We start from the raw sequence: 25328 nt of genomic DNA on the forward strand, positions 1-25328 counted from the left end.
CTGCTGTCGGCGACTTTCATATGCTGGCCATTACCCCTCTCCACCAATCTGCTCCAGTTGCTATCAGTGTGGCAACCTTGGTGGATTGTGACAGTGGTGTGGATAGTGATGCCCAGCTCCTAACTCTGGTCTCCAGTGTCCATGCTATCGCTGTCAGGTGCGGACCTCACTGCAAGGGAACACTTTTCTTTTTCTAGGTTCAGTGCAGGATTCCATGCCACCTCAGTTGTTGGTTGCCATCTTTGTTAATTACAACATCATGGATCCTGATTCCAATGGCCCCTAATCACGAAATCCCAGGAGGAGGAAGATTGCCCAACTATTTTTGATGTGCTTGTAGTTCAGGGTACGATCAGTTTTTATACCATTGTAGGCCATGGCTGATTTGGTGGTCTGGCGTGGTTCACTGTGACATGTTCACAACACCTCTCTTCTACTGTGCATACCGTTTCCCCACTGAATGCTCTGTTGCGCTCGCAAGTGATTTTGTAGACTCCTGGTCCGCAAAGCCCAAAATCGAACTTCAGTATATGTAATGGGGTCGATGTTGTAGTGGGTGAAAATGAAATACACAATTAACATCATTTAGCTCAAAGATCCTGCCAATTTTTCCTGAGTATTGCCAACAAACGGGACGTATGTTGGTGACTTGTGCTCTTCTTTTTCCTCCTGCTGTTGTGTGGGTACAGCCTTATCTGCTTGCTGCGGTACCCATTTCTCTGGAATGTTGTTTTGAAGTGCTCCAGTTGAGTTGAAAGGCTGTCTAGGTACAGATGGTGTTTTGCACACACCCGTTCACATAGCACTATCCTTCCTGGTGGGAGCTGTGGTGACTGCTGGAGGCATGTAGATAAAGATCACACATAGTGTCCCAGCTTGTCATCTGCTTTATGTTTCAGCAAGACATCAAAGAATGAGAGGATGCCATCTTTCACCTCCACAATAAACTTATTGGGGTGCAGCAAATTCAGCTGATTGAGAAATTCACTTACGCTGTCCTCTACATGAGGCCAGGGAACAAGTGTGTCATCCATATAACAATAGAAACAAGTTGGTTTTTGTTGGCCATCTTCCGGGGATGATGTTGAGGAGAAGACCCCGTAACGTGGCCAACAAAAACCAACTTGTTTCTGTCATTATGTGGATGTCAAGTTTGTCACCTGGCCACATGTGCAGGACAGTGTAAGTGGATTTTTTAGTCACCTGAATTTGCTGCACCCCAACATACAATTTGCTATGGAAGTGGAAGATAGCAACCTCCCATTCCTTGATGTACTAGTGAGTTAGTTACATGTTCAATGGATCATTTTGCACAGTAGATCATGATGATGTGGAACAAGTCATTTTCCCTTTATTCATTAAATTAATAGAAATTCTTCTATGGGATAGGAGGAGTTGTCAAGGAGAAAGTTTCCCAGTTTGTTTTCAGATAATATTATGCTGTCTGTCTGGCCATTTTTTATCGCTGGGTAAGTTATCAAAAATTTTTGTTGCAGCATTGTGCACCCTGTTTTGTGCTAAACATATTCTTAATGTGGGATAATGAATGTCATTTTTCCTCCTGATATTGTATGTATGTGCATGATTGTTCCTTTTGATCTCTAATGAATTATTTACAACAAACTACATGAGGGGAATAAATATACTGTGAAGCAGTATGCCCAGCACATTAAACAGATTTTTACAAGATGAATTGATTGTGAGAACCACATATTATTCTTACAGCACATTTTTTGCTCTATAGAGAATTTCTTTCTTAAAGATCAGTTATGCCAGAACATTATTCCATATAACATTATTGAATGAAAATACGTAAAATATGTTAACTTATTGATTTGTCTCTTTTCCAAATATTTTCTATGATCCTAAGTGGAACATGACTGAACTAAGTTGTTTGTAGTAGTTTCAAAATATACTTTTTCCAGCTTTAAGTTCTCATCACTATGAGCACCTAAAAATTTCTACCCTTTTTCTTATTTTCTCACCATGTGTTACACTTATCATTGGTGCAGAACACCTGAATGTGCAGAACTAATATGTTGGTTGGTTATTATTGGTTTCTCCATCTTAAGCATACTGCAATTTAATTACAGGAATTTTACACCAGACTGTTTTGCTTTTATTTATAAAGCATCTTCTGTGGTTATTTTGCAAATTGAATACATAGGTTTGCACATTTTCAGTTGGGTTAGATTTTAAACAGCATTTTGATTACAAAGTTCAGTAATTTACTTATGGTGTTTCTGCCTCCATTTCACATATTTTGTAAACCATTGCTTCTTTGTTAGCAGAGGGTGCTGTCAAAAGATGGCCATGCAAACATACATATTATGAATATGTTGTGTATTTTTAAAATTGTGCAGAAAACAGTCAATGATACTTAAATTTCTGTTTAGCATGTCTTTAATTTCTGTGTGTCTGGTTTAATTGGTTACAATATTTGTGTTATCTGCAAAAGAACTAATTCTGCTTTTTTATATTAGACGGAAGATCGTTTACTTGTTGTTGTTGTTGTTTCCAGTCTTGAGACTGGTTTTATGCAGCTCTCAATGCTACTCTATCCTCTGCAAGCTTCTTCATTTCCCAGTAGTTACTGCAACCTACATCCTTCTGAATCTGCTTAATGTATTCATCTCTTGGTCTCCCTCTACGATTTTTACCCTCCACGCCGCCCTCCAATGCTAAATTGGTGATCCCTTGACGCCTCAAAACATGTCCTACCAACCGATCCCTTCTTCTAGTCAAGTTGTGCCACAAACTTCTCTTCTCCCCAATCCTATTCAATACCTTCTCATTAGTTATGTGATCTACCCATCTAATCTTCAGCATTCTTCTGTAGCACCACATTTCGAAAGCTTCTATTCTCTTCTTGTCTAAACTATTTATCGTCCACATTTCATTTCCATACATGGCTGCACTCCATACAAATACTTTCAGAAATGACTTCCTGACAAATCTATACTCGATGTTAACAAATTTCTCTTATTCAGAAACGCTTTCCTTGCCATTGCCAGTCTACATTTTATATCCTCTCTACTTCGACCATCATCAGTAATTTTGCTTCCCAAATAGCAAAGCTCCTTTACTACTTTAAGTGTCTCATTTCCTAATCTAATTCCCTCAGCATCACCCGATTTAAATCGACTAAATTCCATTATCCTCGTTTTGCTTTTGTTGACGTTCATCTTGTATCTGCCTTTCAAGACACTGTCCATTCCGTTCAACTGCTCTTCAAAGTCCTTCACTGTCTCTCTGACAGAATTACAATGTCATCAGCGAACCTCAAAGTTTTTATTTCTTCAGCATGGATTTTGATACCAACTCCAAATTTTTCTTGTGTTTCCTTTACTGCTTGCTCAATATACATATCAAGTAACATAAGGGGGAGGCTACAATCCTGTCTCACTCCGTTCCCAACCACTGCTTCCCTTTCATGCCCCTCGACTCTTATTACTGCCATCTGGTTTCTGTACAAATTATAAATAGCCTTTCGCTCCCTGTATTTTACCCCTGCCACCTTTAGAATTTGAAAAAGAGTGTTCCAGTCAACATTGTCAAAAGCTTTCTCTAATTCTAGAAATGCTAGAAACATAGGTTTGCCTTTCCTTAATCTTTCTTTTAAGATAAGTCGTAAGGTCAGTGTTGCCTCACGTTTTCCAACATTTCTATGGAATCCTAACTGATCTTCCCTGAGGTCGGCTTCTACCCGTTTTTTCATTCGTCTGTAAAGAATTCGCATTAGTATTTTGCAGCTGTGACTTATTAAACTGATGGTTTGGTAATTGTCACATCTGTCAACACTTGCTTTCTTTGGCATTGGAATTATTATATTCTTCTTGAAGTCTGAGAATATTGTGCCTGTCCCATACATCTAGATCACCATATGGTAGAGTATTGTTGGGACTGGCTCTCCCAAGGCTCTCAGTAGTTCTAATGGAATGTTCCCCACTCCCGGGGCCTTTTTAGACTCAAGTCTTTCAGTGCTCTGTCAAACTCTTCACGCAGTATTGTTTCTCTCATTTCATCTACATCCTCTTCCATTTCCATAATATTGTCCTCAAGTACATCACCCTTGTATAGACCCTCTGTATACTCCTTCCACCTTTCTGCTTTCCCTTCTTTGCTTAGAACTAGGGTTTCCATCTGAGCTTTTGATATTCACACAAGTGGTTCTCTTTTCTCCAAAGGTCTCTTTAATTTTCCTGTAGGCAGTATTTATCTTACCCCTAGTGAGATAAGCCTCTACATCCTTAAATTTGTCCTCTAGCCATGCCTGCTTAGCCATTGTGCACTTCCTGTCGATCTCATTTTTGAGATGTTTGTATTCCTTTTTGCCTGCTTCATTTACTGTATTTTTATATTTTCTCCTTTCATCAATTAAAATCAATATTTCTTCTGTCACCCAAGGATTTCTACTAGCCCTCGTCTTTTTTACCTACTTTATCCTTTGCTGCCTTCACTACTTCATCCCTCAGAACTACCCATTCTTCTACTGTATTTCTTTCCCCCATTCCTGTCAATTGTTCCCTTATGCTGTCCCTGAAACTCTAGACAACCTCTGGTTTAGTCAGTTTATCCAGGTCCCACCTCCTTAATTTCCCACATTTTTGCAGTTTCTTCAGTTTTAATCTTCAGTTCATAACCAATGGCTTGTGGTCAGAGTCCACATTTGCCCCTGGAAATGTCTTACAATTTAAAATATGGTTCTTAAATCTCTGTCTTACCATTATATAATCTATCTGATACCTTTTAGTATCTCCAGGATTCTTCAATGTATACAACCTTCTTTTATGATTCTTGAAACAAGTGTTAGCTATGATTAAGTTATGCTCTCTGCAGAATTCTACCAGATGGCTACCTCTTTCATTTCTTACCCTCAATCCATATTCACCTACTATGTTTTCTTCTCTCCTTTTTCTTACTCTCCAATTCCAGTCACCCATGACTATTAAATTTTTGTCTCCCTTCACTACCTGAATAATTTCTTTTATCTCATCGTACATTTCATCAATTTCTTCATCATCTGCAGAGCTAGTTGGCATATAAACTTGTACTACTGTAGTAAGTATGCATCGTTTACATATGAGGAAGAATAGTGGTCCTGTGATTGAGCTTTGGGTAACCGCATACTTGATTCCCCCCTCCCTCCCAGTCAGTATTGTGTTCCCAGATTATACTGGTTAATTATTCAGTACAGCTTTTTGTATTCTTTGGTTAGCTGTGACATTATCCATTCATTGGCTACACCATCAATCCCATAAAAGTTCAGTTTATGTAGATGAATACTGCGATTCACACAGTCAGTTGCGTTAGGAAGTTCACAGAAAATACCAAATATTGCTATTTTGTTATTTAATGTTTGTAAAATATGGTGAGTGAAACGGAAACCAGATGGCAAGCTGGGGCACAGTGTGTAAAGAAAACCAACATACACTGATCTTTATCTTCATGCATCCAGTAGTCACAACAATTCCCAGCATGAAGGCATTTTACGCACACTTGATCACAGGGCATTATCCATCTGCGACCTTGACAGCCCTCAAACTGAGCTGAAACACCTAGAGACAACATTCTGGTGAAGTAGGTATAACAGCAAACACACAAGGCATGTGTGTAGACAGGCTGTACCCAGACAACAGCAGGAAGAAAAAGAGGAGCACAAGTCACTAAGGTGCTTCCCGCTTGTCGGCAATACACACAAAATAATTCAGCAGAACCTGGGAGCTACATAATGTTAAATATGTATTTTGTCCAACCCCTAAAAGAACTGACACTAAAAGGCCCACTAGAGGATATTTTAGGCCTTTGCAGACCAGGAGTCTACCCAATCCCTTGCCACTGCAGCAAAGCATGCATTGAGGAAATTGTACGCATGGTAGAAGAGAGGTGCCTTGAACATGCCACAGCATTCCAGAACACTAAATCAACTGGCCGACTATAATATAAAAACTGGCTGTACTGTGGACAACAACATCAAAAATACTTAGGCAGTCTTCATCCTCTTGGTATTGTGTGATTAGAGGTCATTGAAATCAGAATCTCTGATGGTCTAATTAAGAATGAATAGAATAGTTTTATTCGCCTTTCAGTATTTTTCATACAATTGGCTTCATCAAAGTTTACAGTGGAGTACAGTTAAGGACAATAAACACTTACATACACAAAATTATTTAGCTTATTTAAGACTTGTAAACATTTCTTTATCACTTATTAAAAGCATATATTATAATGAGTATTTCCTATGAATTCTTCAATTGTCTAGAATTCACTGCATTTTAACCAATTTTGCAATACACTCTTGAGTTTATGAAATGGGGCTGTATGAGCTGAGTATGGCAACTTATTAAAAAATTTTCTGTCCCACTGTTCAAGATATTTAAAGTGGTTTCTGCAGGAATCTCTGGGTGCTAATCCTAGTATACATCTTATGGCCTTCTTTTGCCACCTGAAAATACATTTAGCCCCTGACGAATGACCCCAGAGCAAAATTCCATACTCCAGATGGGAATGGAAGAAAGCAAAATATGAGTGGAGTAACAGCTGTATGCTCACACTGTTTCTCAATTTGTACAGTAAAAAAAGTACACGGGCTAGTTTGCTGCACAGGTGATTGGTGTGTTCTTCCCAGGAGAGTTTTTGGTCTAGCGCAATCAAAGTATTTTCACTGCTTTATTTTTACTTTCTGAGCTTTTAGATTAAAAATTATTTCTTCTGTTTTTGTGTTGTTTATGCACAGTTGATTGGCCTGACACTAGTGACTAGTCATTTGCATTATTTCTCTGTTATTCAGAACAGTTAGTAAATTGTCACTTGAGGTTATTAGTGTTATATCATCAGTGTACAGTATATTCTTAGATGGTATATAATTTGAGAAATAGTTAATATAGACAATGAACAGGAAAGGCCCAAGAACCAAGCCTTGGGGTTGAGGTGTTCCTCTTTCTGTAGGGAGTATTGCTGATCTGTTTATTTGCATATACAAGCTGTAACCTATTGTTTAAATAAATTTTGAAAAAGGTGAGTGGTATATCTTCAATGCCATAGTATTCTAACTTTTTAATGATTATGTCATGAGACACTGAATCAAATGCTTTGCTTAAATCAGTAAGTGTTCCAGATACATGCAGCCTCTTTTCATGTTGTTGTTGTTGTTGTTGTTGTTGTGGTCTTCAGTCCTGAGACGGGTTTGTGGCAGCTCTCCATGCTACAATATCCTGTGCAAGCTTCATCATCTCCCAGTACCTACTGCAACCAACATCCTTCTGAATCTGCTTAGTGTAGTCATCTCTTGGTCTCCCTCTACGATTTTTACCCTCCACGCTGCCCCCCAATACTAAATTGGTGATCCCTTGAGGCCTCAGAACATGTCCTACCAACCGATCCCTTCTTCTACTCAAGTTGTGCCACAAGCTCCTCCTCTCCCTAATTCTATTCAATACTTCCTCATTAGTTATGTGATCAACCCATCTAATCTTCAGCATTCTTCTGTAGCACCACATTTCGAAAGCTTCTATTCTCTTCTTGTCTAAGCTATTTATCGTCCACGTTTCACTTCCATACATGGCTGCACTCCATACAAATACTTTCAGAAACGACTTCCTCACACTTAAATCTATACTCGATGTTAACAAATTTCTCTCCTTCAGAAACGCTTTCCTTGCCATTGCCAGTCTACATTTTATATCCTCTCTACTTCGACCATCATCAGTTATTTTGCTCCCCAAATAGCAAAACTCTTTTACTGCTTTAAGTTTCTCATTTCCTAATCTAATTCCCTCAGCATCATCCGACTTAATTGACTACATTCCATTATCCTCGTTTTGCTTTTGTTGATGTTCATCTTCGCTCCTAGCTTCAGGCAGTGTTGGCTTCGGTCACACAGCTTGAGGCTGTCGACAATGGGCATCACTGTGGGGGTCCAGATGGGGGTTTGTCGGGGACGGCCAGCTCGTCCCATGCATCCCCCGATCGGACTACGACTGTGGCTACCCGGGATACTGCACACATTGATGCTGATCCCTCACCTGTGGTAGTGTGGGAGGTCGTCTCGAGGTGTGGCAGGGGGCGAAAGACATTCCGAGGAGCTGAACGGAAGGCCTCTCCAGTTTGTCTGACGAACCAGTTTCAGGCTCTGTCTCAGGCCGATACTGATCTTCGGCCTGACATAGCTGCTTGTCCTGTTCCAGAGGTTTCCCCTCAGTCTGCAAGATCCGGGCGGTCGCAGAGGGTGGGCTTACTGGTAGTTGGGAGCTCCAACGTCAGGCATGTAATGGGGCCCCTTAGGGATATGGCAGCAAGAGAGAGGAAGAAAACCAATGTGCACTCCGTGTGCATACCAGGGAGAGTCATTCCAGATGTGGAAAGGGTCCTTCCGGAAGCCATGGAGGGTACAGGGTGCACCCATCTGCAGGTGGTCGCTCATGTCGGCAGCAGTGATGTGTCGCTATGGATCAGAGGAAATCCTATCTGGCTTCCGGCGGCTATCTGATTTGGTGAAGACTGCCAGTCTCGCTAGCGGGATGAAAGCAGAGCTCACCATCTGCAGCATCGTTGACAGGTCTGACTGCGGACCTTTGGTACAGAGCCGAGTGGAGAGTCTGAACCAGAGGCTGAGACGGTTCTGCGACTGTGTGGGCTGCAGATTCCTCGACTTGCACCATAGGGTGGTGAGGTTTCGGGTTCCGCTGGATAGGTCAGGAGTCCACTACATGCAACAAGCGGCTACACGGGTAGCACGGGTTGTGTGGCGTGGGCTGGGTGGTTTTTTAGGTTAGATGGCCTTGGGCAAGTACAGAAAGGGCAACAGCCTCAACGGGTGCGGGGCAAAGTCAGGACATGCGGGGACCAAGCAGCAATCGGTATTGTAATTGTAAACTGTCGAAGCTGCGTTGGTAAAGTACCGGAACTTCAAGCGCTGATAGAAAGCTGAAATCGTTATAGGTACAGAAAGCTGGCTGAAGCCAGAGATAAATTCTGCCGAAATTTTTACAAAGGTACAAACGGTGTTTAGAAAGGATAGATTACATGCAACCGGTGGTGGAGTGTTCGTTGCTGTTAGTAGTAGTTTATCCTGTAGTGAAGAAGAAGTGTATAGTTCCTGTGAATTATTATGGGTGGAGGTTACACTCAACAACCGAGCTAGGTTAATAATTGGCTGCTTGTACTGACCTCCCGCCTCAGCCACATTAGTGGCAGAACAACTGAGAGAAAATTGGAATACATTTCACATATATTTTCTCAGCATATTATAGTCTTAGGTGGAGATTTCAATTTACCAGATATAGACTGGGACACTCAGATGTTTAGGACGGGTGGTAGGGACAGAGCATCGAGTGACATTATACTGAGAGCAGTATCTGAAAATTACCTCGAGCAATTAAACAGAGAACCAACTCGTGGAGATAACATCTTGGACCTACTGATAACAAACAAACCCGAACTTTTCGACTCTGTAAGTACAGAACAGGGAATCAGTGATCATAAGGCCGTTGAAGCACCCCTGAATATGGAAGTTAATAGGAATATAAAAAAAGGGAGGAAGGTTTATCTGTTTAGCAAGAGTAATAGAAGGCAGATATCAGACTACCTAACAGATCAAACCAAAAATTTCTGTTCCGACACTGACAATGTTGAGTGTTTATGGAAAAAGTTCAAGGCAATCGTAAAATGCGTTTTAGACAGGTATGTGCCGAGTAAAACTGTGAGGGATGGGAAAAACCTACCGTGGTACAACAACAAAGTTAGGAAACTACTGCGAAAGCAAAGAGAGCTTCACTCAAAGTGTAAACGCAGCCAAAACCTCTCAGACAAACAGAAGCTAAACGATGTCAAAGTTAGCGTAAGGAGGGCTATGCGTGAAGAGTAAGTAAAATTAGTAAAATTCTATGTACTGACTTGACAGAAAATCCTAGGAAGTTCTGTTCTCACGTTAAATCAGTAAGTGGCTCGAAACAGCATATCCAGACACTCTGGGATGATGATGGCATTGAAACAGAGGATGACACACATAAAGCTGAAATACTAAACACATTTTTCCAAAGCTGTTTCACAGAGGAAGACCGCACTGCAGTTCCTTCTCTAAATCCTCGCACAAACGAAAAAGTGGCTAACATCGAAATAAGTGTCCAAGGAATAGAAAAGCAACTGGAATCACTCAACAGAGGAAAGTCCACTCGACCTGACGGGATACCATTTCGATTCTATACAGAGTACGCAAAAGAACTTGCCCCCTTCTAACAGCCGTGTACCGCAAGTCTCTCGAGGAACGTAAGGTTCCAAATGATTGGAAAAGAGCACAGGTAGTCCCAGTATTCAAGAAGGGTCGTCGAGCAGATGCACAAAACTATAGACCTGTATCTCTGACGTCGATCTGTTGTAGAATTTTAGAACATGTTTTTTGCTCGCATATCGTCGTTTTTTGGAAACCCAGAATCTACTCTGTAGGAATCAACATGGATTCCGGATACAGCGATCGTGTGAGACCCAACTCGCTTTATTTGTTCATGAGACCCAGAAAATATTAGATACAGGCTCCAAGGTAGATGCTATTTTCCTTGACTTCCGGAAGGCGTTCGATACAGTTCCGCACTGTCGCCTGATAAACAAAGTAAGAGACTACGGAATATCAGACCAGCTGTGTGGCTAGATTGAAGAGTTTTTAGCAAACAGAACACAGCATGTTGTTATCTATGGAGAGACGTCTACAGACGTTAAGGTAACCTCTGGCGTGCCACAGGGGAGTGTAATGGGACCATTGCTTTTCACAATACATATAAATGACCTAGTAGATAGTGTTGGCAGTTCCATGCGGCTCTTCGCAGATGATGCTGTAGTATACAGAGAAGTTGCAGCATTAGAAAATTGTAGCAAAATGCAGGAAGATCTGCAGCAGATAGGCACTTGGTGCAGGGAGTAGCAACTGACCCTTAACATAGACAAATGTAATGTATTGCGAATACATAGAAAGAAGGATCCTTTATTGTATGATTATATGACAGCGGAACAAACACTGGTAGCAGTTACTTCTGTAAAATATCTGGGAGTATGTGTGCGGAACGATTTGAAGTGGAATGATCACATAAAATTAACTGTTGGTAAGGCACGTACCAGGTTGAGATTCATTGGGAGAGTCCTTAGAAAATGTAGTCCATCAACAAAGGAGGTGGCTTACAAAACACTCGTTCGACCTATACTAGAGTATTGCTCATCAGTGTGGGATCCGTACCAGATTGGGTTGACGGAGGAGACAGAGAAGATCCAAAGAAGAGTGGTGCGTTTCGTCACAGCATTATTTGGTAACCGTGATAGCGTTACGGAGATGTTTAACAAACTCAAGTGGCAGACTCTGCAAGAGAGGCGCTCTGCTCGCCAGGTTTCGAGAGGGTGCATGTCTGGATGAGGTATCTAATATATTGCTTCCCCCTACTTATATCTCCCGTGGAGTTCACAAATGTAAAATTAGAGAGATTAGAGCGCGCACGGAGGCTTTCAGTCATTCTTCCCGCGAACCATACGCGACTGGAACAGGAAAGGAAGGTAATGACAGTGGCATGTAATGTGCCCTCTGCCACACACCGTTGGGTGGCTTGCGGAGTATAAATGTTGATGTAGATGTAGATACCGGCCTTTCAAAACACTGTCCAATCCATTCAACTGCTCTTCCAATTCCTTTGCTGTGTCTGACACAATTACGATGTCATCGGCGAACCTCAAAGTTTTTATTTCTTCCCCATGGATTTTAATACAAACTCCGAACTTTTCTTTTGTTTCCTTTATTGCTTGCTCAATATACAGATTGAATAACATCGGGGATAGGCTACATCCCTGTCTCTCTCCCTTCCCATCTTGCTTTCAGCCGTTCGTAGTACCAGAACAGCAAGGCCGTTTTGGTTAGTGTTACAAGGCCAGATCAGTCAGTCATCCCAACTGTAGCCCCTGCAACTACTGAAAAGGCTGCTGCCCCTCTTCAGGAACCGTACATTTGTCTGGCCTCTCAACAGATACCCCTCCGTTATGGTTGCACCTATGGTACACCTATCTGTATCGCTGAGGCACGCAAGCCTCCCCACCGACGGCAAGGTCTATGGTTCGTGGGAGGAGAACCTTTTGATTATGTCCAATAAATTTTCAGCGACATTCATGTCAGGCAATCTGGGTGGCCAGATCATTCACTCGAATCGTCCCTAATGCTCTTCAAACCATTTGCGAAAAATTGGGGCATGGTGGCATGACATCGTTGTTTGAGAACCTGAAGTCCACAAAAAGCTGCAAATGGACTCCAAGTAACGGAACATAACCATTGCTTGGCAATGATCAGTTCAGTTGAACCAGAGGACGCAGTCCCTTTCATGTAAACATAGCTCACACCATTATGGAGGCACCCCAAGCTTGAACAGTCCCTTTTTGACAACTTGGGTCGATGGGTTCGTGGGGTCTGTGCCACACTTGAACCTTATCATCAGCTCATACTATCTGAAATCGGGACTCATCTGACCAGGCCACAATTTTCCGATCATCTAGGGTGCAACTGATATGGTCATGAGACCACGATAGGTGCTACAGGGGATTTCATGCTGTTGGCAAAGGCACTTTCGTCGGTTGTTGGATGCCATAGGTCATTAATGTCAAATTTTGTCCCACGTGGATTTCTGCATTTATTTCCTGCAGTGTTGCTGGTCTGTTAGCACTGACAACTCTATATAAACATTGCTAGTATCAATCATTAGGTGGCAGCTGCGTTTTTCATGGTGTGACATAATGACTGAAATTTGGTATTCTTTGCACACTCTTGACACTGTGGGTCTTAGAATTCTGAGTTCTCTAACGATTTCTAAAATGAAATGCCCCTGTGTCTTGCTCCATGCTCAAAGTCTGTTTTGCTGCCATAATCACGTCTGAAATCTTTTCACATGAATCACTTGAGTGCTAATGACAGCTCCTACAATGTACTGCCATTTATACCTTTTGTACAAGATACTATTGCTATCTGTATATACATGCGTATTGCTGTCCTATGACTTTTGTCACCACAGTGGAATGCACACAAACAGGAGTGGAGAAACAGTCATCAGGGGCCACCTGAGATGGCAAGAAGTCTGTTTGCCAAAATATCATAGAGTAATTATGACATTACCCAGCAGGTCACCTGAGAATTCTACGAAATTCAACATGCTTTCTTCCCTAATGACCAAACACACTGATCGCAGCCTTCCCTAACTAGCCTGCCACTTCTTGATGACCCATACTTGCACAAATTTTGAAGCAGACATGCAAACAAACTGTAGTGCATTCTCAAAATTGTATCGTGTGGCTCGTCCATCGCACTCGGCCTTCCACACGTTAAAGGCACATCTGTAAGCTCGCTGTTCCATTCTCAAAGTGCTCAAATGAAGAAATCCTCAAGTTCCCCTCCAGTACTCTCAAGTACAGCACCGTCTAGCAGCATTGGCGGTGTTTTCGGGGATAGGTTGTTATACCATTCTTAATCCTCATGTTGTATGCTGAAAGAAAACAAATTCCCATAAAAGTTCTCTACATATTGACAGATTCCATATATTGAACATTATAATTCAGTCAGCTAAGTAACCGGCATAAAAACTTGCATGTTTACTGTATGTCAACAGGTTACTGTAAGTCAACAGATACAGTATGCAGTTGCACCACGGTTTATCTCCTACTATTTAACAAAATAACAGAAGTAGTATTGAATTTAATTGATGAAGGGAGAAAATATAAAAATGCAGTAAATGAAGCAGGCAAAAAGGAATACAAACGTCTCAAAAATGAGATCGACAGGAAGTGCAAAATGGCTAAGCAGGAATGGCTAGAGGACAAATGTAAGCATGTAGAGGCTTATCTCACTAGGGGTAAGATAGATACTGCCTACAGGAAAAATTAAGGAGACCTTTGGAGAAAAGAGAACCACTTGTACGAACATCAAGAGCTCTGATGGAAACCCAGTTCTAAGAAGTGAAAGCAGAAAGGTGGAAGGAGTATATAGAGGGTCTATACAAGGGCGGCGTACGTGAGGACTATATTCTCGAAATGGAACAGAATGTAGATGAAGACGAAATGGGAGATACAATACTGCATGAAGAGTTTGACAGAGCACTGAAAGACCTGAGTCGAAACAAGGCCCCCGGAGTAGACAACATTCCATTAGAACTACTGACGGCCTTGGGAGAGCCAGTCCTGACAAAACTCTACCATCTGGTGAGCAAGATGTATGAGACAGGCGAAATACCCTCAGACTTAAAGAAGAATATAATAATTCCAATCCCAAAGAAAGCAGGTGTTGACAGATGTGAAAATTACCGAACAATCAGTTTAATAAGCCACAGCTGCAAAATACTAATGCAAATTCTTTAGACGAATGGAAAAACTAGTAGAAGCCGACCTTGGGGAAGATCAGTTTGGGTTCCGTAGAAATATTGGAACATGTGAGGCAGTACTGACCTTACGACTTATCTTAGAAGAAAGATTAAGGAAAGGCAAACCTATGTTTCTAGCATTTGTAGACTTAGAGAAAGCTTTTGACAACGTTGACTGGAATACTCTCTTTCAAATTCTGAAGGTGGCAGGGGTAAAATACAGGGAGCGAAAGGCTATTTACAATTTGTACAGAAGCCAGATGGCAGTTGTAGGAGTCGAAGGGCATGAAAGGGAAGTAGTGGTTGGGAATGGAGTGGGACAGGGTTGTAGCCACTCCCCGATGTTATTCAGTCTGTATATTCAGCAAGCGGTAAAGGAAACAAAAGGAAAAATTCAGATTAGGAATTAAAATCCATGGAGAAGAAATAAAAACTTTGAGGTTCGCTGATGACATTATAATTCTGTCAGAGACAGAAAAGGAGGATATAAGATGAACACCAACAAAAGCAAAACAACGATAATGGAATGTAGTCAAATTAAATCTGGTGATGCTGAGGGAATTAGATTAGGAAATGAGACACTTCAAGTAGTAAGAGTTTTGCTATTTGGGGAGCAAAATAACTGATGATGGTCGAAGTAGAGAGGATATAAAATGTACTCTGGCAATGGCAAGGAAAGTGTTTCTGAGGAAGAAAATTTTGTTAACATTGAGTATTGATTTAAGTGTCAGGAAGTTATTTCTGAAAGTATTTGTATGGAGTGTAGCCATGTATGGAAGTGAAACATGGACAGTAAATAGTTTGGACAGGAAGAGAATAGAAGCTTTCGAAATGTGGTGCTACAGAAGAATGTTGAAGATTAGATGGGTAGATCACATAACTAATGAGGAGGTATTGACTAGAATTGGGGAGAAGAGGAGTTTATGGCACAACTTGACAAGAAGAAGGGACCGGTTGGTAGGATATGTTCTGAGGCATCAAGGGATCACCAATTTAGTATTGGAGGGCAGTGTGGAAGGTAAAAATCGTAGAGGGAGACTAAGAGATGAATACATTAAGCAGATTCAGAAGGATGTAGGTTGCAGTAGTTGCTGGGAGACGAAGAAGCTTGCACAGGATAGAGTAGCATGGAGAGCGGCATCAAACCAGTATCAGGACTGAAGGTGACGACGACGACGACGATGACGACGACAACAACAACAGTCAAGAAGCTAGAATATAGGTAAACAAGTGTTCTGTAGCTGCTTTTGGCAGTTGTATGTGTTTGGTAGACTCTGAAGTGTCATGTTAGGGTCAATTTTAATCTTCTAAAAGAAGCACAGGGTGTTGATACCCTAAATTTTTGATTAGGTCATGGGGTGAAGTTTCCAATTTCTTGTAAAACTGGACTGGCATTCCCTGAATGAGAGTGTGGATGGATAGTTCTGCTAACAGAGATCTGTGGTGGGGATGTATCTGTCAGTGCCTGATGTTTTGGAAAGATCTTTTTGGAGTGTATGGGGGTGTGAAAATTGGATGTTTGACAAATAAGACAACTTCTCCAAGATAGGAGACGATGCCACAGTATTAGCTTTCAGTTTGCAGTATGCCCCCACATTTCTGTGCAGATGGTATAAGTGGAGTAAGATGGTGCCTGCACTCTTAGATCGTGGTATAGCATCGGGCACCCTCCGTGTAATATAAGTGTAATAAATTTGTCACAATGATGATGATGGTGATGATGAAATTTATACCATTAATATTAGATTCAAACCAGTGGTATCAATTTGTGCATATTCCTGTCTTGTGGCCACTGATACCTCGTGGCATTCTGCTGTATGAATATATTTTTAATGAATTACAAACAATTAATTTCTGATGACATTATCACTGATATTGATACTACCCTTACACATGACACAGCATAGTATAATGCTTTCTTAACTTCTTGAACCGTGTGGTCTCCAAATTGACGTGGTGGTTATCAAATTCAAATTTCAGCATTTAATTATGCTTATTAATGCTTAAACACCACGATTACACTCTCTGGTTTTCTTGGCATGGTTTTTAATGATGTGTTTTTGGGAGGACATTTAAGTTGTTTATTTATGCACATTATTTCAACTACCATCCCAGGTGCCTTATTCATGTGCTGTGAGCTGTGTTGTAATTCTTCCTGCCTGCACTCTAACCAGGCTGTGTAATATTCGTGAGGAGGGGGGGGGGGGGGGAGAGGGTATTGCTGCTTATAATAGATAGTTTAACGTATTATTGTAAGTTGCAGTTTGCTTAAGAATTTAAAATTGTTGCAGTGTACATCCAGGCATCTGCAGCTCTTTGTGTTATCACACTGCTGACAGACGTTGTAGCTACACTCCTGACAGGTCTTGGTCTGCGGAGTAAAGACCACCGCACCAAGTACAAGTATTACAGGATTGCAGTGTATGTGATGGTGCTTTCTTGTGAGTATATACTTCAATAATGTTCATATTTAAACAAAATATTTCCATCGTTTAGTTAACAACTTTGACACTGTTCTGTGAGTGATTAGTAATAGTTTAGATAATTAAAAAATAAACTCATATTTTAAATTACCTGTAGAAATATTTGTGATTATTCATGCTTACTTGACAATTTTTGTTGCAGTAATATCCATTCTCATTGCCTTGGTGGTTTACCCAGTATTCTTTGCTGCTGAATTAAACGAAGGTATATCTTTGTCTTTCCCAGTGATATATTGTTTGACTAGTATTTATTTCTAGTAAACTACTAACAATAATGTTACACAAATATTTCATAATATTTAGCGTAACCAATGTATATAGTAGTTATTGTCTCTGATCAGTGGTATTTATTGTTTTCCTTTAAACATCTTATCTATTTTTTTAACAGTGCTACAGAAATGCAATGAAAATATTTCCATAAAATCAGAAAAAGGAAAGTGCTAAATACAGCTGATGGATGAATGTCAGAGTAATCGAAACCAGATTTTTTAAAAAGTGTTGAAAATTGTCTCTCAAACCATGTACAATGTGGAGTAAATTTTGTACTTGGATGACAGAGTGATTAGAAAGTGCAGTAGCTGAAATTTACAAATGTCAAAGTGAAATTTATAAGAATTACTGGGTTCTGTTTGAGTGCCAAACGTCATATTTAATATATTATTGCAGGTTCTAACAATATGTCCAGTTTCACATGTTGTTTACTTACTGTCAGTCAGTGATTTGAAACAGTGGCGGTTTATGCTGTTATATTTTTAGGATTTGAGAATTCATTTAGTATAAATCACTGCCTTGGGCACCTGCATGTGGGATTTGGAACTATGTCTCCTTCATTGTTGAAGGTGTTTAGTCTTCAACAGAAGTTCTTTATTGAATCAATCAGTCAAACTCTTTCTGGGCACTCAGTAACAGCTTTTATAGAAGAGCAGATTTCACATTTGAGTAATTACTAAAGAATTGTAAAATGTACTAGGACATCCTGCACGTACAGTTGTCTGCGGTCAGCTGATAAATTATTATTGATGAAAATTTATATTCAGTAAATACTCCTGATGAAATGTTGCTCTTCTAATTTGAACAGGAGCTCAAGTCTAGGCCTTTCCCTGTGCCCTATGATGCTTGTCTGGGTAGAGAGAGTAGAGTAAGCAAAAATATCGTGTACTATATTTGCTGGAACTGTTCATCTTTCCAAAATCATATGTAAAGTGGGTAGGACAAAAACTATAGACTGCAGGTATATCATCTTAAATCCAGATATTTCTGCACCCAGAGCATCTATGGTACTTCTTTTGAGCTTTAGAAATTCTTTCTCAGTGGCACTGTTTCTGAGCAGTAATCCCAAGGAGGCATAATTCTGGAGTTTTCCACTAATGAAGAAAGCTACCACATTAAAGCAAAAAACCAGTCAAACTGTAAACTAAAAGTTGGGGAGAATCATGTGTCCACTGCTATCAGTTCCACAGTAGTTTTTAATTGTCAGCAGTTACTTGTAGTTGTGGTTTGTTTTCTAACCACCTTTTTGTTCAAGAAAAAGATCCATCTAATAGGACTAGTGTTGCATCTTTGTCATTGGTCTTTAACGTGGTAATGTTAAATTTTGCAGTCCTCTTAATGCTTAGGTTTATTTTAAGTATGGCCATAGAATTTCACGGTCTCTAATACACAATTGTGTGTGTCAGTTTAGGGATTTTAGAGATCCAGGAAACTTGGGACTTAGCAGGAGGTGGGGGATGGGGGCAGGAGAGAGGGGGTGTATGTGTATGCTACAGAATAGTTTCACATATTTGTTTCCTGCCCACCACTTTTACCTAATTCTGCACCTCGGATGATGCCACAAAGAGCAAATTGGCAGTGTTCTTTTCTTCTTCTAGAAACTTTCAGTCCTTAAATGGAAATGGAGACAGTTGATTTGATGTTAGTTACTTTTCATCTGCTCTAAAGACTAATCAATTCTGTCATTCATTCTCTGGGGGTCAGATATTACCATCCGTCAGATGGATCCCACATCTGAAAGCACCATGAAAAAGGCATGATGTTATTGTTACATTCCACAGTTGTCACGGCACCAGTATGAAACAGATACAGTAATCTACATGATCCTGCCTCAGGTGAGAACATATTCATCCCTTTGGGGGGGATTGTTATGTGCACTATGGACAGCACATCAAATGAGCAGATGGTGAAATGCATTCTTCAGGCTACATTATCACATCCATGAATAGGACATACATACTATCCCACTGTTCCTGGGTCAATTCAGGTGGATGACGTACAACATTCACTGAGATATGTAGAGTCATTTTACTAGAGGAATACATATGGCAGATAGACAGGCTTATAAAGCAATCTCTCAGATCTAATTATACACAGCCTGACTTGAGACGTATGATCCAAAAGGTCTTGACCTTAACAATATTGCATATGTGTGTGATTGGTAATTACACTGTGGATGAGTAACTCTTGAGTAAAAAGCTTGGATAAATTGACATTAGAGGTGCGAGAATGCACCCAAACATTTTATCTGTAGATGTGGAATAAATAAATAAAATCTACAAGTGATATTTATGTAGTTATGAAGATGGTGAAACATAACACTATTTCTTAAACAGATATATGCTTATGACTCGTAAATAAAATTGAGACTATTATGGCAGACTCTAGTTATTTTGGCGTTAAGGTACTGGTTGATTTCTTAATATTGATCATAAAGTATGGCAAACTTCTTAAGCTTCATTTCAGTTTACACCGAGAATATTTATGGTATGAAATGTTTTGATTCAATAGAAAAAGTTTTAATGATGGTTGTTAACAGAACCATGTTCAGAATCCATGGGAACATGCTTAGGACAGTTTATTTTTGAAATTGTTTTTGCAGAAGGGTTTATTACTCTAGCAAAAGAGTGTTAGTTGCATTAATTTTATGTCGCTGAAAAAGAGAGAACTTGGTCATCTGACAGTAAGAAAACCCATGCTGGACTTAATCCAGAATAAAAAATTTACTGTTGTAATTGCATACATTTTGCTACTCTCTTGATATTCCATTATTTTACAGGTAATCGCACTGTGTGGGAGTTTGGATGGGCGTATGGTGTTGGCTGGGGAGCAGCCATTTTCCTGTTTGGGGGTGTTATTCTGCTGCTTTGTGACAAGGAGTCAGAGGAGATATACTACAAGGAGCGAAAAATAGTGCACGACAACGACTCGCGAGCCTAGTGTCCGCCACCCCTGCCCGATGTCGTGCTTTGAACGTAAAAATTGCTGAAGAGGCCGTGGATGGTCAGAGCATAGAGTTGCAGGATTCTGGAATTGTCTGGTTGGTTTAAAAACCAAAAAAGTGAAAAAGTTTGTGAGAGAAAAACTTGTATGTTCTTATAGATACAATTATCACCTTCAGTTAGATCTGTTAATACTTCATACATATAACCAACATAAATTTCATTGCAGTTATTTAGGAAGGTTGAATACATATTCTTCATTAATTAAGGAAAAAAGAACAGAAGGTATCTTACCGGTTCCTTTCCTATGTTGACAAAATATACAGTACATCACTAGGGAGTCAAGTTTTAACATTTAATTTTGGAATTAAAAATTCCACTTTCCTTTCTAAACCTGAGAAATTAATGACCACCATATTTATTGGTTCATATATTGTGCTTCAGGAATCCTGCAGTTATGATCTGGCCTCCACAATGTGGGACACTGTGGATATCACAGTCAGTAGTTGGCTTTTTTGGACAAATACTGCAGTCTCTGGTTTCAAAGTAAAACAGGATGGATGTTGTGGATGAGTGAGGCTGCCAGTCGTATGTCTGTGCTAATGGTTTCTTTCTGTTTTATGTAGAAAAACCTATTTGTGTGAAACATGATGCATGTATGTATACTTCCCACATCAGTCTCTAAAGCATTTATTATACAAAAATGGTTGTAAAATTTAGTATTTTAAGTCCAGTAATTATTTGGTTCCTCTTTTGCTCTAAAAGTTTACATTTTTCATTTTATGAAATTTTGATCATTTTCTGCCCTATAACTGTGTTGTTTTAAAGTACAGCTAATTTAATCAGTTAAACATCATTACTAACCATTATGTAGAGTCACACTCCATTACTTCAGGCAATGTTGTTAGTACTAGTGTGTGGACTACCCGTTTTTAATTTTTATGTTAGCACACTGCTTTCCTTTTTTCCTCCGTGGGTCTGTGGACTAAATTGACTTGGCTCCTGCATGAAGTTCACTGAATTAAATAGTCATTGTTTTTCAGCTTTTTGCCTTTTTTTGTTGCTGGCAAGTATGGTAGAACAATGGTGCGCTTGAGAGAGAGAGAGAGAGAGAGAGAGAGAGAGAGAGAGAGAGAGAGAATGTGTGTCTGTCTAAATGTGTATGTGTGTATTTGTGTGAGGTAGTTACGGCTCGGGCAGGAAAGGTGTGCACTTAAACAGAAGTGAACTTACAAACTGGTGATGCATGAATTCAACGAACATAGATTATATGTATTTTCATAGAGAAACAATGAAAAATTCTCATGTGACTACCATATGCACATTTTACAGCCACAGAGTGGGATCAGATGCTTGGAAGTTCTTTAGGAAGACAAAGGTTTTTAATATGGATTTTATAGAGCAGGACAATGTTTTACAAGAACACACATTTTTATAACAGAACAACTCGCTTAACACCAATGACTAACATTGTTTTAGCTGCAGCATCTATTCATGTGCAGATAAGGAGTGAGTGTGTGTGTTTTCTACTTGTTGGTAACATTACTCTTTATATTGATGTATTCATCGTCTTGTAATTGTTTTGCGCAGTTCCTGTTTAGTATGAAGATTTCTGAAATGTTAATTTTAAAGTGAATAACATACTCAAGTTTAAGAAACTGCCACATTGGGAAGAAATTATTTCAGAATATAAGTCTGTATTGAGACTGTCTTTCTTTTTTTGTACATAGTGTAAAATCTTGTAAATGAATACTATCATAAATAATGATCATTAACATCACATTAATTTACACAGTGGTTTGCTTGTAATTACATTTTTACTGTATTGATGTACATTTGGGCATATAGCAAATTTCCATTTTAAAGTTCAAATACAGAGTTTGTCATCTCTGTGGTATTTGTTTGTTCACTACTTCCTTTAGGTAATATATATTCATACAATTGTTTTTAGGTAACTTCGCACAGAAACAGCATTGCCAAGGAAAAAAGCCTGTGAAAGTTTCTCATAGCATTACTCCATTCATTCTGTCACAGTAGAAGTCTCTAACTTCTCGATAGTTCATTTTTAACCATGTGTTAACCATTCACTCACTGGACTTTCCTTCAATGATTTGTATATAAAATATTAAATTTATTTGCTGAACTTTTATCTTTGAACAGAATGTTGCCTGTATCTATAATATGGTTGATAAATTTTGTAAATATGTGTGTTGTATAGTAAACATAGAAATTTATGAATTGTGGATTTAATTTAAGAAATATGTAAATGTATATGATATTCTATATATGTAACTTGAAGATGGTATGGTATTATTTACCAGATAAAAACAAATAATTAGTGCTTCATGCATATATTTTCTTCCTAATTTAAAAAGACACAAACAGTTACCTATTCAGATGCTTGTAAATGTCAAATATTGACTCACTTCATTTTCATTAATTTTGAGTTTTAGAATTAATGCAGTAATAGCTGAACTAATGTAGGGATCGCTATAGATGAGGATCACTGCTAGGTTTGGAATGAGAGCAGGTAACAGGATTCACTCTGCATGCATGATACCATCAGTGAGATTTTCTATTATTGAAATTCATGTACGTTCTATGACACTAATAAACACACAGAGCTGATAAGGCAGTCAGGAGCAACAAATTCCTTATGTTCCATCATTTCTTATCATCTCTCTCTCTCTCTGTACATATATACAACAACGAGGACAATCAGTTATTGACAGAATTCTTGAACAGATTGTTATGTGAAAAATTCCTGAGAATCAGGTATATGTCAGGAGGTGTGCATACAGAATGTATGTTTTTGTATTACATTTTAATAACTTTCTCACTATACAGATTTATCTTGAACTCAATGAAATCACTGAATGCCATTTCATGCACTATTCGTCATGAACACTACACTTAAAAAGTTATTTAATTTTTATGTTAACGTAGTTCATTTTAATTATAGATTTCCATAGTTGGCAGCTCCCTCTAGTCAGCCTTTTTTTAGTGATAATTTATTAAAAACAAGTATATATCAACTGGCCTTTTGAAAGAATATTGAATCATCTTCATAGTGAAATTTGTTTAAACTTTATTGTTCCCTCTTTGTAACTTTATTGTTCCCTCTTTTTTAGTCAGCTTCAGATTGATAAAATTGTATGATAACTCAAAGAATACATTTTTCTGTGAGGCTTTAGTGTGCATGGGTAACAATATTACATCACATATGAAATCAGAATTGTCCTCATTGTCATTTAATGGCAGTTACTAATTGTGTCAAGACTGCATAATTCAAACCTGCTGATGTTCGCAACAAGTATTATTTTGTTGGTAAGCATAAGTAAATGTAGTTAAACATCACACTAACCATTAACTTGACTGTTGTACAGAAACATCTTGTATATATACTGGAATTCTGTGCAGACATGGTAACTCCGGGTAATTACTCCAGGGAAATGTGTACTGAGGAAACACAAGCCAATAAACTGTGTGTACCAGTCACAACTGTCCCAAACGTGTGTGTCTAGAAAGAGTGTGTGTATAAACTGTGAAACTTAAATTTTAAAAATGATATGCAGTTTAATACTGAAGAGACTACTGCCTTCAAACTTCTTGTATTTATTGAAATGCATTATTTTGTTGTTGATTTTAATGTTGGCTTTTTCCCATGTGTGTGTGACTTCAGTGATTGGTTGTTAAAGTAGATATATGGATCAGGATTGTTAAACTAAAAGTATTTTCTTCCAGTCAGTGCTGTTTCAGTACTTGGGCAATATACGGGCTAGAGAAACTGTCAGTGTACATAGTTTTGAAATAAAAGTTATGAGAATACATAAGCAATATTTGTCATGACTTGTACAGTAAGAAAATTGAATATTCAGTAATATTTATTGATTTAATAAAACATTTATTAGTATTGTTTAAATAAAGATTTATGTTAAGTACATATAATACACAAATGATCAAAATTTTCTGTGCTTGTAGAAGTATTGGAACATAACTGATGAACAAAAGTAAAATCTATCCTTAAAAGTTATTTTGTGGTATAGTAACAGCACTTATCAGTAAGACAAGTGGTACAGCACCTGAGGGTTCAAAATAAGTGACTTCTATTAACTTTAAAAATCAGTACAGGAATAACTGTCACAACTTGTTTTTAAGTGGCTCCTGCATAGTCATTGCACATTTGAGCGTTTTTCATTCTTTATACATTTTAATCAAACATCATCAACACTAAAATTATGAACAACAGTGATAAAAAAGAGGATACCACAAAATAAGTCCCTACAATAAAAAATATCAATAGTTACTTGAAATTTTTTCTAGAGATTTGACTAAGTTAAGTTCGAAATTGTTCCCTTTTTCATTTTCGATTCACTACCTTTTGTATTAAAAAAAGTGCACTGTGATACTGTGTCGTAGAAGAGTGTGTGTATCTACTTGCATAAAAAACACTGTATGTGAAACCAAATTTGGTCATCATAGTTTTTGTGGTAAACCAATTTACAGCTATTCTAAAAGACATTGTTTGGACTCGGAGTGCTTAACGGGCAATGCAGGTAGGTGCCGTCGCAACCTCTGCGAAATTTCAATTCTACCATATTGCAAAATCAGGTCATTAATATTTGCTAAGTTCACATGGCCGTCTGAGTGCCATATTATGCGCACTGACTTTTCGCTCCCTGAAAATTGCTTCTACTGTTCTACAGATCAACAGCAGCAGCATTCCAGAATGAGATTTTCACTCTGCAGTGGAGTGTGCACTGATACGAAACTTCCTGGCAGATTAAAACTGTGTGCCGGACTGAGATTCGAACTCGGGAAGGTAGCAATGGGATACATTCCAGTATTCTTAAATGTGGATCGTTGTCATATCTATGCACCAGTGCCTTGCATAGCACAAAAATTAAACACTGACTGGCACTTTTGTTTGACAATAGTCTTGGACACCATCATTTCCTTCCTTAAAGGCACAAGTCTCATGATTCACAGAAAGAACAAGCTATGCCATTGTTACCTTGGTTTCAACTATGAACTACTTGAACTATTAATTACACACACAAAAAATGACAAGTAACAATGACTTAACCAAGCAGTTAATAGATAAGAAAAAAATTTAAATAACTGTGATATACACAGGAGGCTGTACCTTCAGATACTGATAGGGAAATATTGGTGAAGTACTTAGTAATTTTTATCAGTCACTTAAGTGCAATAGAGAATAATTTTTGTGCCAGTGGAACAGTTCAAAAACTGGCAAAGTAACC

The 25328-nt window shown here is 38.9% G+C and overlaps 1 protein-coding gene across 5 annotated transcripts in view; it reads left to right on the plus strand.

The window, feature by feature from the left end:
• LOC126355833 (transmembrane protein 47) overlaps nucleotides 1-23897 on the plus strand; it is a 361809-nt gene extending 337912 nt beyond the window's left edge. For all 5 annotated transcript variants that reach the window (XM_050006281.1, XM_050006285.1, XM_050006283.1 and 2 more), the window contains 3 exons: nucleotides 16661-16810; nucleotides 16995-17057; nucleotides 19902-23897. In XM_050006281.1, the coding sequence (XP_049862238.1) occupies nucleotides 16661-16810; nucleotides 16995-17057; nucleotides 19902-20062 (374 nt within the window). In that variant the 3' untranslated portion in view covers nucleotides 20063-23897. The remainder of the gene's footprint in view (nucleotides 1-16660; nucleotides 16811-16994; nucleotides 17058-19901) is intronic.
• The last annotated feature ends 1431 nt before the right edge of the window (nucleotides 23898-25328 follow it).

Source organism: Schistocerca gregaria, chromosome 3, assembly GCF_023897955.1.
Source record: "Schistocerca gregaria isolate iqSchGreg1 chromosome 3, iqSchGreg1.2, whole genome shotgun sequence".
In the NCBI taxonomy this organism is placed as follows: Eukaryota; Metazoa; Arthropoda; class Insecta; order Orthoptera; family Acrididae; genus Schistocerca; species Schistocerca gregaria.